Source organism: Amaranthus tricolor, chromosome 1 (genome assembly GCF_026212465.1).
Source record: "Amaranthus tricolor cultivar Red isolate AtriRed21 chromosome 1, ASM2621246v1, whole genome shotgun sequence".
Lineage (NCBI taxonomy): Eukaryota > Viridiplantae > Streptophyta > Magnoliopsida > Caryophyllales > Amaranthaceae > Amaranthus > Amaranthus tricolor.
In genome coordinates this window covers 31803392-31816734 of record NC_080047.1, presented here as the reverse complement: position 1 = coordinate 31816734, position 13343 = coordinate 31803392, and the positions used below count along the sequence as shown (strand labels likewise).

Sequence of the window (13343 nt, the reverse complement as noted above, 5' to 3'; positions counted from 1 at the left end):
AATGCTACTTTACTGCTATTGTTGGTGTGTGGTGTTGTTATTATTATGAAATTAGTAAGTTTGGGCTTTACGAGAATAACTACCCAAATCATATAAGGCAATACTAAAAAAGCTCGAGCTATACTATGTGTCATATATGGGAAATTAAACGTCAAGTATCCTTTTAAAGGCTTTTTAAGCCGCTAACTTGCATAAATTTTGTCAAAATTGATTTATTTGACATGAAAATTGGCATATAGCACTAATTAGTACTCCCTCCAATTCAATTTAGTTGTCCCATTTGGTTTGGGAACAAATATTAAGAAAATGAAGGGACAACTTAATATAGTAGACCCATGTGTAATATTCGGTACTTTTAATATTAGAAAAATGAGGGGACCACCTAAAATAATAGACCCATGTGCAACATTTGGTATCTATAATATTAAAAAATAAGAGAACCACCTAAAAGTGTATGTTTTAAAATGGAAATGAGACAATAGAGGTGAACTGCCCAAATAAAAAAATGGGACAACTAAAAAGAATAGGAGGGAGTATTATATATTAGTGTTTTGAAATAGCTTGATTTGAAATTTAGACATATATGCAAAATTAAGTGTCAAGTAGTCTTTTTAAGGCTGTTTTAAATTACTAACTTATATAAGCTAGATCATTCTTGATTTGTTTGATATAAAACTTAGCATACAACGCTAATTAGTATATATTACAATTTTGAAATAGTTAGACTTGATAAAATAGTCATATTATGTGTGAAATTTCGTTTCAAGTAGCCTTTTATAGGCTTTTTAAGCTCTAATTTGCAAAACCTAGGTCATTCTTGGTTTGCTTTACAAGAAATTTGACACATAAAACAAATTAGTATATATTACTGTATTAAGATGGTTGGACTTGAAAAATAGACATGTGTAAATTTAAGTATTAAGTAGCTTTTTAAGCCACTAACTTGCATAAATTAGGTTATTTTTTATTTGTTTGACATAAACTTGAAACACTATACTAATTAGTAATTAATATAGTTTTAAATAGTTAGACTTGAAAAAATAAGTACATGTGCAAAATTACATACCAAGTAGACTTTTTAAGGCTTTTTAAGCCACTAAAGTATACTCTCTTTGCTCCTTAAAAAAGTTCATACAAAGAATGTTTACGGGAATTATGAAAAATAGAATGTTTTGAACGATGGATATATTATTTTTTGAATGATAAATTTATTGACAAAAAGTGGTGACCTTAGATTTTAACAAAATATTAAAAGAAAATTAGTGAAAAAAAATATCAGAACTACAACTATAAAAAAATGTATTTCATAACTAATATTGCTTTTAAGTAAATAGACAAGAAAAAATATGCATACGTACGAAACATGTTGCAAGTAGCCTTTTTAAAGCGTTTTGTTGTTCAAACGGATTTTAAATTGAATAATTTAAAATTTCTATGATATTAAACACGATAACAAAATGTTATTGATTACAACAACTGCGTAATATGATATATAAATGATTAATGATCTGTTGTCACAAAAAAAGAAGCATAAAATTTTAAAAAGGTATTTGTCGTTCTTATATTTTAGTTATGGTAACAATAATATGTTAAAAAATCCATTGTACTTTTTTTTAATTATGTTTAGGTATTTAGATACACCAAGAGAAAAACGTCCTTTCACTAAGAGCCAAATCGAAAACATCAGGAACAAGAGTGCATTGTTTCTTTCGAGTTTAAGCACATGGTAGAGTTGGAGTGTATATATCATGTCATGTGAAAACCGATTAAAGTGATGAAAACTAAAAGCATGTGCACATAAAAGTTTAAATGTACATATTCTAGTGGCAATTTTGTAACAGGTGTACACACATACTTAAAATATGTACATATATATATACATTTATATATATATATATATATATATATATATATATATATATATATATATATATATATATATATATATATATATATTTGTGTGTCTGTGTGAGAGAAAAGGTTCAGGTAAATATATATATGATAAAGTTCAGGTGACAACTCTCTTATGATAAGAACCGTGAGAACTCTATTGTGACCATTTGATTATTATCCTGCGGCTGAGAACTCACATTTCCAATGCTTGGAAAATTTTAATATCAGTCATTCGATAAACTTAATGAATAGTCGGGATTGAAAATGGATTGACCCCCCAAAATACATTAACACTAAACTTATCATTCATTTGCCCCAAAATACACCATTTAAACTTATCAAATGAGAACGGTAAGAAGGAATAAGATCAATGGTCAAAATTGGGCGAAGCTTATTCTTTTATGTACACACATTTTAATGACTTTTCAATCTGGTTTGTTTAATTATTTAAACATAAAACCAATTCATTTCATAAAATTGGTTTTCATTCCTCTAAAATTCTTGCATCCTTCCTTCTTCATTTTTCTCTCTCTGGGTTTTTTTGGTGGTTCTTAATCTATTGTTTGAGCATTTTCTCCTTCTTACTACGTTAGTTCTTTCAATTTACATTGTGATTCGTCATATTGTAGTTCGTATGGACTTAAATTTTTTTTGATTCTTCAATTTTGTTTTTTTAAGGTTTTGTTTGTGTTGATAGTTTTTGTGATTGTTTTTTTAGGTCATCAAAATGTTTTTTTAGGTCATTTCATAAAATTGGTCTCCTGCTTATTTGTTGTTTCTATGAGGTTGATTTGATGTAGAGTGTGTTGGTCCCATTGTTTCGTACTGATTATCAAATTATTTTCTAGCATTCTCAATATTATCTGTCATAGTGACTTTTTTTCCCTTATAGTGATCTTTCTATGACTCATTAAACCTATTAGCTCAATTGGTATAGCACTTTATTCTTCTTTATAAGGAGAATGTAGGTTCAAATCCTACATAGGCTATTATTTGTATTTTATGAGGTTAAACAAAAATAAATTATAATTTTGAATTTGTTTTTTCCCAACTATAGTTGAGGAGATAATAACTCATCATAATCATAGTATTATTTATTAATAATATAGTAACTTTTTATAAGAACATAATCTGTTAAAAACTTTTACAAGAACATACTAACTTTTTACTAAGAACAAAGTATCTTATAATATAGAAAACGTTAAAGCAATACTTCAACCAAACATCTTGAATTTGAGTTTGTTTTTTCACAATTTTTTATGAGGAGGCAGTAACTCATTATAATCATGGTATAATTTACTAAGAATATAGTAATTCTTTCCAAAAACATAGTAACTCTTTTTCACAATTTATTATATTAAAAACATTTACAAGAACATACTAACATTTTACCAAGAATATAGTATCTTATAATAAGAAAACAGTAAAGAAATACTTCAACCAAAAATCTTATAACCATCTCTTTGTTAATCATAAGCATGTTATAGTTTTAAATTTTATTTTTTTCATAATTTCATATGCAGAGAAAGTAACTCATTTTAATCATAGTATCCTTTACTAAAATCATAGTAACTTTTTCTAAGAATATAATATGTTATAATAAGAAAAGAGTGTAGCAATAGTAAATAAATAGTCATCTTCAATCAAACATCATCTGAAAGAAAATTGAGCCAAACAAGTATAAGCCTATGTAGCCTTTGAACCTACATCCCCTGTGCAATGTAAGCACAAATACACAATGTTCGACCAAATTGTTCCTAACGACCCAGACCTACGTACTCGTACTTTGAGAGAGGCGTATAGTTCATGTTTTTCCATACATCCGGGTACTAACAAGATGTACCAAGACCTCAGGAGAACATTTTGGTGGCATGGTATGAAAAAGGACGTTGCTAACTTTGTTGCCATATGCCTGACCTGCCAAAAGGTCAAGATAGATCACCGTCGACCTCAGGGTTTGCTTCGCCCGTTGCCAATACCCGAGTGGAAGTGGGAATCGATATCTATGGATTTTGTGTGTGGACTACCGAGGACTACAAAGGGCAATAATATGATTTGGGTTATGGTTGATCGACTGACAAAATCGGCACATTTCATTTCGATGAAAGATAACTGAAATAAGCATTAGTTGGCTTTAGCTTATCGACAGCAAGTGATGAGACATCACGGAGTTCCACGAGACATAGTTTCAGATAGAGATGCAAGGTTTTTGTCTAATTTTTGGCAAAAACTACAAGATTTCTGGGTACTGAGTTGAGGATGAGTACAGTGTTTAACCCTACTACAGATGGGCAGACAACGAACTCTACAGACACTGAGGATATGTTACGAGTCGTCTTAGATTTTGAGGGTTTATGGGATGATAAGTTGGACATGATTGAGTTCTCGTATAATAACAGTTATCATTCGATTATCGGGATGGCACCATTCGAGGCACTTTATGGTCGTAGTTGTCACAACCCTGTATGTTGGGATGATAGTTTGGATACGGTAGCTGTGGTACCGCCTTTGATTCAGGAGACGATTGAGCAAGTCCAGTTGATACGTAAGAGGATGAGAGGAGCCCACGATAGGCAAAAGAGCTACGCAGATAAGCGATGTCGACCTCTTGTGGTTCAAGTCGAAGATAAAGTCTTCCTTCGACTATCACCAACTAGAGGTGTGATGAGGTTTGGAAGCAAGGGTAAGGTCAGTCCAAGATTCATTGAACCCTACTAGATCCTTGAGTACATAGGCGAGGTAGCGTATCGACTTGTGTTACTTGCGTGTATTGATCGAGTGCATGATGTGTTTCACGTATCCTAGCTGAGACAGTACATCAGGGATGATTCACATGTTCTTCAGCCCGAACAGTGAACTTTGGATGACACCTTACAATATGAGGAGACTCCCGTTCAGATTCTAGATAGGAAGATGCGTGATACATGTCGAGGTAGTGTAGCGCTTGTGAAGGTGCTATGGTCTAATCACGTCATCGAAGAAGCCATGTGGGAGGCAGAAGATGCCATGAGACGCGATTATCCCTGGTTGTTTGCTCAGGTATCTCTTTGATAATTTTCGCATCTCCTTAGTCTTAGAAGGTTAAGTTCGAGGACGAACTTTATTCTTAGTTGGGTAGCATCGTAAGATTTTGGAATAGTACTAGGTCTTAACAATGTTAGGCCTTAAAGTTTGGTTGGTTAACATAGTTAGTTGGTGAATTAGATTCTTATGGTGCACAAAGTATGAGAAATTGGGTAACATAGCTTTACGATATTTATGTTAGCTGGATATTTGAGTATGTACTAGGTCTTTATATATTTTATTTTCCTTGTTTTCCTAACAAATCATGCTTGATTCTTTATCTTTTGTTTTCATATATAGTTATACATAAACATCCTTCTTTCTTAAGTTTTTTTTTATTACCTTGTTCACCTCGAGATTTATTTCTACATAAGATGAATTAATTTACTTAGAGATTAAGTGTATATAGCCGTCCTGATAAAGAAGATGAATTTTGGGTTATTTGATATTAAATTGATGGTTACTTGATATTACGGGTTTGTTGATGAAATTTTTTCCATCGATAAAATAATAGGTAATGTGATATTCTTGTTTGGACTATGTCTTTTGAGAATTATTGATTTGAGTATAAATGAACAATTATGTTTTTATATAGAAATATAAAGAGAATGATGATTGTTGGGTAATCTTATGAGAATGTGGATAATTCTAGATTATTGGATTAAAAAGTCTTTATGACATATGAATTGGACTAAGTTAACATAACATATGAACAATTTTAATAGTTTGAAAGTCTAAAATAGAGACTTGGTTAAATCATAGTTTTAGCAGAAGATGTAATAAGTTATATATTAGTATAGGAGTATCAAGCGCTCTTTAGTGATACTGTGACCGTGTTATGCTCCAGGAGATGAGATCATCGAAGAACCCTTCTAGGTGATACCGTGATTTGAATTTGATACTTTGAGGCATCTTTTGCAGTGAGTAGTAGCAGTCCCTTAAAAAGGGTTTGGCCAGACTTCAGTTTTCAAAATTGTTTTATTAAAGTTTGTGAAATCTATATTGTTGATAAAGTTGTTATGAATGATTATGCTGATATTGATATGGTCAATGGTTCGGGCTCACGAGCTGATCATTGACGGAGTAGAGGGAAAATCTCCCTTACTCCCTATTTGGAGGCGAATTGTCATTCAAATATTGACTAGCCTCATCCGAGAGTGACATAGCCTTAGAGTTATGGATGTTCCTCTCAACTAGACTCCCTGTGCGCATATAGATCTAGGAAACTGATGTTGCTTTTAAACTTCTATTTTGAATTACTGTGTTTTGTTGTTTTGGATTGTTACTTCTCATACTATTTAATCTGATCCCATGTTGTTTCCATCTTCTAGCTGTTTACAGATCGGATCCGGTGGGGAACGATGGGTTAGCAGAGTTGATTTGAGTTTTAAGGATGTTATATTGAGTTGAGCACGTGGGAATTCATAGTTTTGTATTAGGTTTATGATAAATGTATATTAGACTTGGTTGTGTTGGTTATATTGGACTTAAAGTGAATTGTATAAATACCTTATTACTTAGATACATAGATGCTTGGATTGAGAAATTAGCTAATTTAACTATGTTTTAGAACTAAAGACTTATTTGCATAAGTTTTGGAACTGAAATTTTAGTTTTCGTGGGAAGTAATTGTGACGACCCTGTTTACTCAGTCAACAGTAAGTACAGATTTACCATGAATGATCCCAACTTTGAGGGGTATTTTCGTAAAGTAAACTTAGGTAACCGGATGACCTGCTATAATAGGTAATGAACGAAAAAAAAATGAATTGAAAATTAATGTAAATTTAGAGAAAAATTTGAAAAATTTACATACAAATTATGAATAATAAAAAAAATCCAAACTTTTCTAAAAATTTTTTTAAAAAAATTGACATTTTATTTTAATTTATCTTATTTTAGAAAATAAAACTTGTTGTAGTAAGTCGTCTGATTATCGGGTTTACTCTAGAAAAATACACCCTAATGTTTGGATTATTCATGGTTTACTTAATAGATGAGATTATTGTAGAAAAATTATAAATAGGTTAACAATGTTCACGAACATGAAAGATCTAATATTAAAGTTTGATATTGAGTTGTTTGTGCTCATCAAATAAATCGCTATTTTAGCTCTAAAACTATACCATAGTTATTATATGACAGTAAATAATCAATTAGGGAAGTCAATCTAGCTAATTGAACTCTTAGGGATAATAGAATTAATTAATAATTATATGTGAGCAATGGAAGAAATCTTTAGATTATCAAATAATTATAATAGTAATTTGAGCCAAGGATAAAAACTTGATAAAAGATAAGAGTAATTCCTCATTCAACGTAGTATTTATTTAGTCATCAATCCTACTAACTTGATCTTAGACCTGATCAAACAACGGGCCGGGTCGGGTTTGGGCCGGGCCTACTGCAAAAATCAGCCCGTTGGTGCGGGCTGGGCTGGGCCGGGCCAAATCGCGGGCCGAAAACTCCCTGCCCAAATCCGTACTATGCGGGCTTATATTTTAAATTATTTATAGATAATCAAAAACACAAATTACAAATAATTGAAATACACAAATACAATTGTTACATATTAGTCATTGAAATAAACAAATACAAAATAATCAGAAATAATGCTTCAAAACAATAGCATTAACTAATTATATATAATTATTAATTAAGTATTAAAAACTCAATTATTCAATACACCAAATCAGTGAATCACCATCAATATTCAATACATTTCTAATAGCATTGGAATAAGGATTTTTCTGAGAGAGTCTTCGCCATCTTCTTCCCCATTATTTCGAATTCAATCCTAATTGGAATACAACTAATTATATATAATCAAGTATTAAAAACTCAGCAACTACATACACCAAATCAGTGAATCACCATCAATATTCAATACATTTCTAATAGCATTGGAATAAGGATTTTTCTGAGAGAGTCTTCGCCATCTTCTTTCCCATTAAAAACTGAAAATACAGAAAACTGAAAATACATTTTTTGATTCTTTACATTTCGCCATTTTCAGAGAAGAAAGAGGAAAGACTGAGAAAACTGAAAATACTAAATAGAATTAGTGAATTACCTTGATGAAGATTTTTGATTGAGTTTGAGTCTTTGAGAGTTGAGACTTGAGAGCAGTGAGATGTTGAGTTTGAGAGTGAGTAGGGTTTACTGATTTTGATTTTTGAGAGATGAATGAGAGCAGTGAGATGGAATATGAATGAGGCGTGAATTATTTTGGGCCATATTACATGATAAGCCCATATATCAGTTATTTCTTATTTCTGAAAAACTAGGGCATTTACCTCATTTCGGGCCGGGCCGGGCCGGCCCGCGGGCCAATAGCAAATCCCAAACCCGTCCCAAAATAAACAGGGCCACTTATTGGCTGTCCAAACCCGCCCATCGGGCCATATTTTGTGACCCAAACCCTCAATTTTTTGGGCCGGGTCGGGCCACTTATGGTCAACTCTACTTGATCTGCTTTTGATTAAAGAACGAGTAGTAAAAAATAATTGCTTCCCCATTTTATTGTAATTGATATTTTAACATAATAAATTCGTGACAACAAATATTTCAATCCTTATTTTCTTTAGTTTACTTTTTGCTACCTAGTAGACTCAAAATAAAGATAAAATTAGATTTAATGCTTCCTTTGGTTTCGACCCATAAACGTTATACTGCTAAATTTAGAATTTAGGGTTTTCTAAAGCTTTAGAGTTATTTGCTATTTGTGCCTTCTTTGATATTTCAATCTTCACCAAAACAAATGGAAAATTAAATTCAAATATTGAAAAGATTAAATTTTATTTGGAAGTAAAGTAGGTTGAATGGTGTTTGATCACAATGACCCTTTTTGACAAAAAATTGTGATTTGGGATGGTTGGAATGAATTTTAGGATGTAATTTCATGCATTCATAAGTTTCTCTTTTTCAAAAGCGATGTCAAAAGTTTGCAAGAATAAGTTTTTGTGTAAGGCTAGGTTTGTTGTTTTGGATTGGTTAATCAAGTGAACCAAAGATCAAAATTTTGAAATTTGCTTTAGTGTTTAACGCAATTCGAAGTAGGCAAAATAGGTATACAATGATTTTGTTTAGGGCAAGGGTTTGTTTTCAGTGATGGTGTCTAATTGGTTTTTCCTTGGACATTACTCGGTAACACAAATCAAACAATAGATTTCCTAATCTCTAACCACAAGCAAACATAAGTAGTAACAAGGGATCAAATACTTTGAGACGGAAGGTGCAATAAGTCAAAACATATGTTTAGTTGGTGACATATAGGTTTGGGTAAATTGGATTTAAGGTGGACTCTAATAAGCAATAAAATAAAGACCAACAAGGGGGACAAGGACTGATATGCATGACAAGGGTAGGCATTAAAATAAATCTTCTAGTTGTCATTTACGGGAGTTAACCTAATGGCCCGTTTGGTTGATGGTAATGAAGTAATGGGAATGAAATGTTGTAATAGCAATAGTAATGAAGGAATGGATATGAGAATTGGTAATGAAGATTCTTTTGTTTGGTGTGCATGACTAAAGAATGGTAATGGAAGATAATATTCCATTGATTGCATTTGGTTGTTAGTAATAAAAAATGGTAATGACTCTTAGTTTCATTATTGTATATTTGTATCTAAAAGCATTATTGTATCTAAATTATTCTATCTAATGATTCTTTTTTTAATAATAATATTTTTTTGGATAATTACATACATTACCTATTTTTTCTTCATTATTTTTTTTCTTCAGCTCGAAACAACATTACTTTATTTTATTACCATAGTAATATTTCATTACCATTACAGCCTAATACCAGGTTGTTTGATGGTAATAAAAATGACCCTTTTTGGTAATTTCATTACCTTATTTTATTACCATCCATTACCATTGAAGGCATCCAAACAACCAAACTTTTTATTATTTAGTTTTATTACCATTATTGCTCTCTAATACCATGTACCAAACGGGCCGTAAGGTGTTCCCTTCCCTTCTTGGTGTAGGAAATGAGTATCCATCGGCCCAGGAAGAAGTGCATGTGTGTAGATGTCTAGGCCTTTACCTTTTTTTAAACCATTGAATTCCATGATCGCATTTTGTAATCAACCAATCGTAGAGTTGGATCATCAAATTTGAACATACACTGAAAATCTTTATATGCACACTCTTAAGGTGTCAAGAAGTAATTAGTGGTGTTTAGCTTCCAAGCTACTCCGTTATCCGAGCAAAGACTGAAAATCAACCGGTGTTCTAACACTCTAGGTTAGGATTACTCATGGGTCATGAACAAGGTTGGGTTGAGACTTAGTCTTATATAGCATAAGCTATTCATGTTACTCATAATGATAAAAGCTACAACTATAACAATAATAATGATTTCAAGAGATTTAGCTAATAATAAACACGAATGACTTAAATACATGATTTCAACAAAGTGACCAAAAAGCATGAAATTTATATTTTAAAACCAACAAATAATATCTAATTCAAAATTGAGCCATTGAATGGTATATAGGATGTAGATGTGGTGCTGTGACATGATTTAACTTGTCTATAATTGTCTAAGATACAATATTTGGACAACTTTCATTATCAATGATCAAAGAACAAACGTTTCCTTTAATTATGCATCGAGTATGAAAAAGTAACTCCCATTGTTCATAGACTTTGATTCCTATCTACCAGAGGTATTGTAAATGACCTTAACTTTTTAAAAATTTTATGGGTGCATAAACTAATATTTAAATCAAAGAAAATGAGGTATCTGGCTAAATTGATACTCCCTTCTATTTCTCTCATTAGTCCCATTTGACTTTTTACCAATTTTTAGGTGGGTCAAATGGGACCACTTAAATAGGATAGAGAATGTAAATTAGTAAATTGTTAATGATTCCTTATTAAATTAATGATTCCCTCCAAAATTTAAATTTTGCCTCCTAATTTCAAAAAATTTGCCTTTTAAATTTGAAAATTAATATAAAAATTCTGAAAATTGAAAATAATTCTGAAAATACTGAAAATAGAAAATCTGATACAAGTCCTCATTAATACATTCATGAATTCATACATTACATAGTTCACCATTGATTAAAATTAATGGTTCCAACAACGCAAAATAAAATTACATAAGGATCGACTACTTAATTTCCCCAAGCTTTTTCAACTCTTCAACAGCATCGGGATAGTCAGTCTTTGCTGATCATGTGATTGCGTATTTTTTTCTTTCATCGACTTCAGTAAAAAATCAAAACATAAACTGATGCATTAAAATTAGGCCACAAAATTAATGCCAAACAACCACATTTGTCAAATCCATTTGTGTCATCAAGTATCCAAATGTCCGAAAATTCCAAAAACTGAAAACAGATTTACTGAGAGGGAAGCATGATAAAATGAAAATCCAAAATTAAAAACAGAAAACAGCAGCTCATGAGGGAAAAAAATCAAATGTAGCGTAAACAGAGTTTGAGAGGGAAGCATGAAAATCCAAAATTGAAAACAGAAAACAGCAACTCAGGAGGGAAAAAATTAAATGTAGGGTAAACAGAATTTGAGAGGGAAGCTTGAAAACATGAAAATCCAAAATTGAAAATAGAAAGCAGCAACTCAAGAGGGAAAAAAAATCAAATGTAGGGTAAACAGGAATTTGAGAGGGAAGCATGAAAAAATGAAAATCCAAAATTGAAAACAGAAAACAACAACTCAGGAGGGAAAAAAATCAAAAATCCTCTATATATGCTTTATCAATTGCACACATTAATTGCATATCAAAGAAACACAATGGGTAAAACAAAAGATGTTACTCTACATCAAAAAACCCAAATTATGCAAAAACTTCTCTCATCCATCAACAAAAAAGGAAGACCAAAGCTTGACACAATCAACAAACTAGCTACTGAATTTCAACTTTGTAGGAAAACCATAACAAGGTTATGGAAGGAAGTTCAAAGTCAAATCAACACCAACCAAACAGTAATCAACTTGGGGAGTAAGAGGATTGGAAGAGAACCAAGTAACAAGATTCAATTCGATGATGACAAATTCAAAGCAATCAGATGTGAACTCAAGACAACGCAGCATTCACTGGCAAAACAAATAGGGGTCTCAGAATCAACTGCATTTAGATGGAAGAAGAAGAAAATCATAAAGCACATAAATCCTTTAAAACCGGCCCTTACTAGAAAAAATAAGTTGTACAAGTTATTTTTTTGCGATTTCTAAGTGTTACTATGATGAACAAATTGATGCATATAAATTCAAATCACAAGATAACATTATTCACATAGATGAAAAATATTTCTATCTAACCCGTGAAACATAGACTTACTATCTTGCTCTAAGTGAAGTAGAGCCACATAGGGAAATTCAATTGAAAAGGTTTATTTCTAAGATCATGTTTATGTGTACTGTAGCAAAACAAATATATTCATCTAATGGTAATGTGATTTTTGATGGAAAGATAGGTATGTGGCCTTTTATAAGTCAGGAACCTGCGAAGAGGAGCTCAAAGAACAGGAGGAGGGGAGAATTAGAAACTAAACCAATTCGATCAATCACTAAAGAGCATATGAGGGTAATGCTCATAACCAATGTCATACCAACAATCAGAGCTAAATGGCCTAGTATGTTTTCAAAAGACATTATAATTCAACAAGATAATGCAAAGCCTCACATAGCACCCAATGACAAGGAATTTGTTGATGAAGCATCAAAAGATGGATTTAATATCCAACTTGTGCAACAACCACCAAATTCACCTGACATGAATGTGTTAGATCTTGGTTTCTTTAGATCTATTCAAGCATTACAATTTCAAAAGGCAGCATACAATGTACGACAATTATTAAAAGCTGTGAACTTGGCATTTAAGAATTTAAATCCTCAGTCTTTGAGATTTATGTTCATAACCTTACAAGCTTGCATGATTGAAGTCATCAAAAGAAAAGTTGGTTTTGACTACCACATACCACACATGAACAAAACCAAACAAGCAAGAGAAGGAACATTGCCAGATTATTTGTCTGTGGACAAAGTCTTGGTTTTTGATTCACTTCAACACTTGCTAACTAAGGTGAGCGTTGAAACAATTAAAGAATTAGTCCAAATGATTGGGTTTCAAGGGGATGTTCAAGTCACTGAACCACAACTTCAAGTCACACAGGGCAGAATCAACATGGACAACAACAACCAAACAGCCAGCAACACATAAAATATCAAGGGAGGAATGCACATTTTGGACAGCAAGTAAGAGCCAACAACACAGCAATCAATCACACTTTTGGACACTTTTTGGACAGCTTTTGAATACATTTTGGGAAGCATTTGTTTCAAATTCAAACAACAAGTATAAAAATTAATGTTGTTTATTGTGAAACAATTGTATTGGAATTACAG

General features: G+C 31.8%; 1 protein-coding gene across 1 annotated transcript; it reads left to right on the top strand.

Moving 5' to 3' along the window:
• The first annotated feature begins 4806 nt into the window (after positions 1-4806).
• On the top strand, positions 4807-13158 carry LOC130808661 (uncharacterized). Its single transcript, XM_057674119.1, has 2 exons — positions 4807-4932; positions 12271-13158. Exons 1-2 carry the CDS (start codon positions 4807-4809, stop codon positions 13156-13158), a joined length of 1014 nt encoding a protein of 337 aa, XP_057530102.1.
• Positions 13159-13343: the final 185 nt, after the last annotated feature.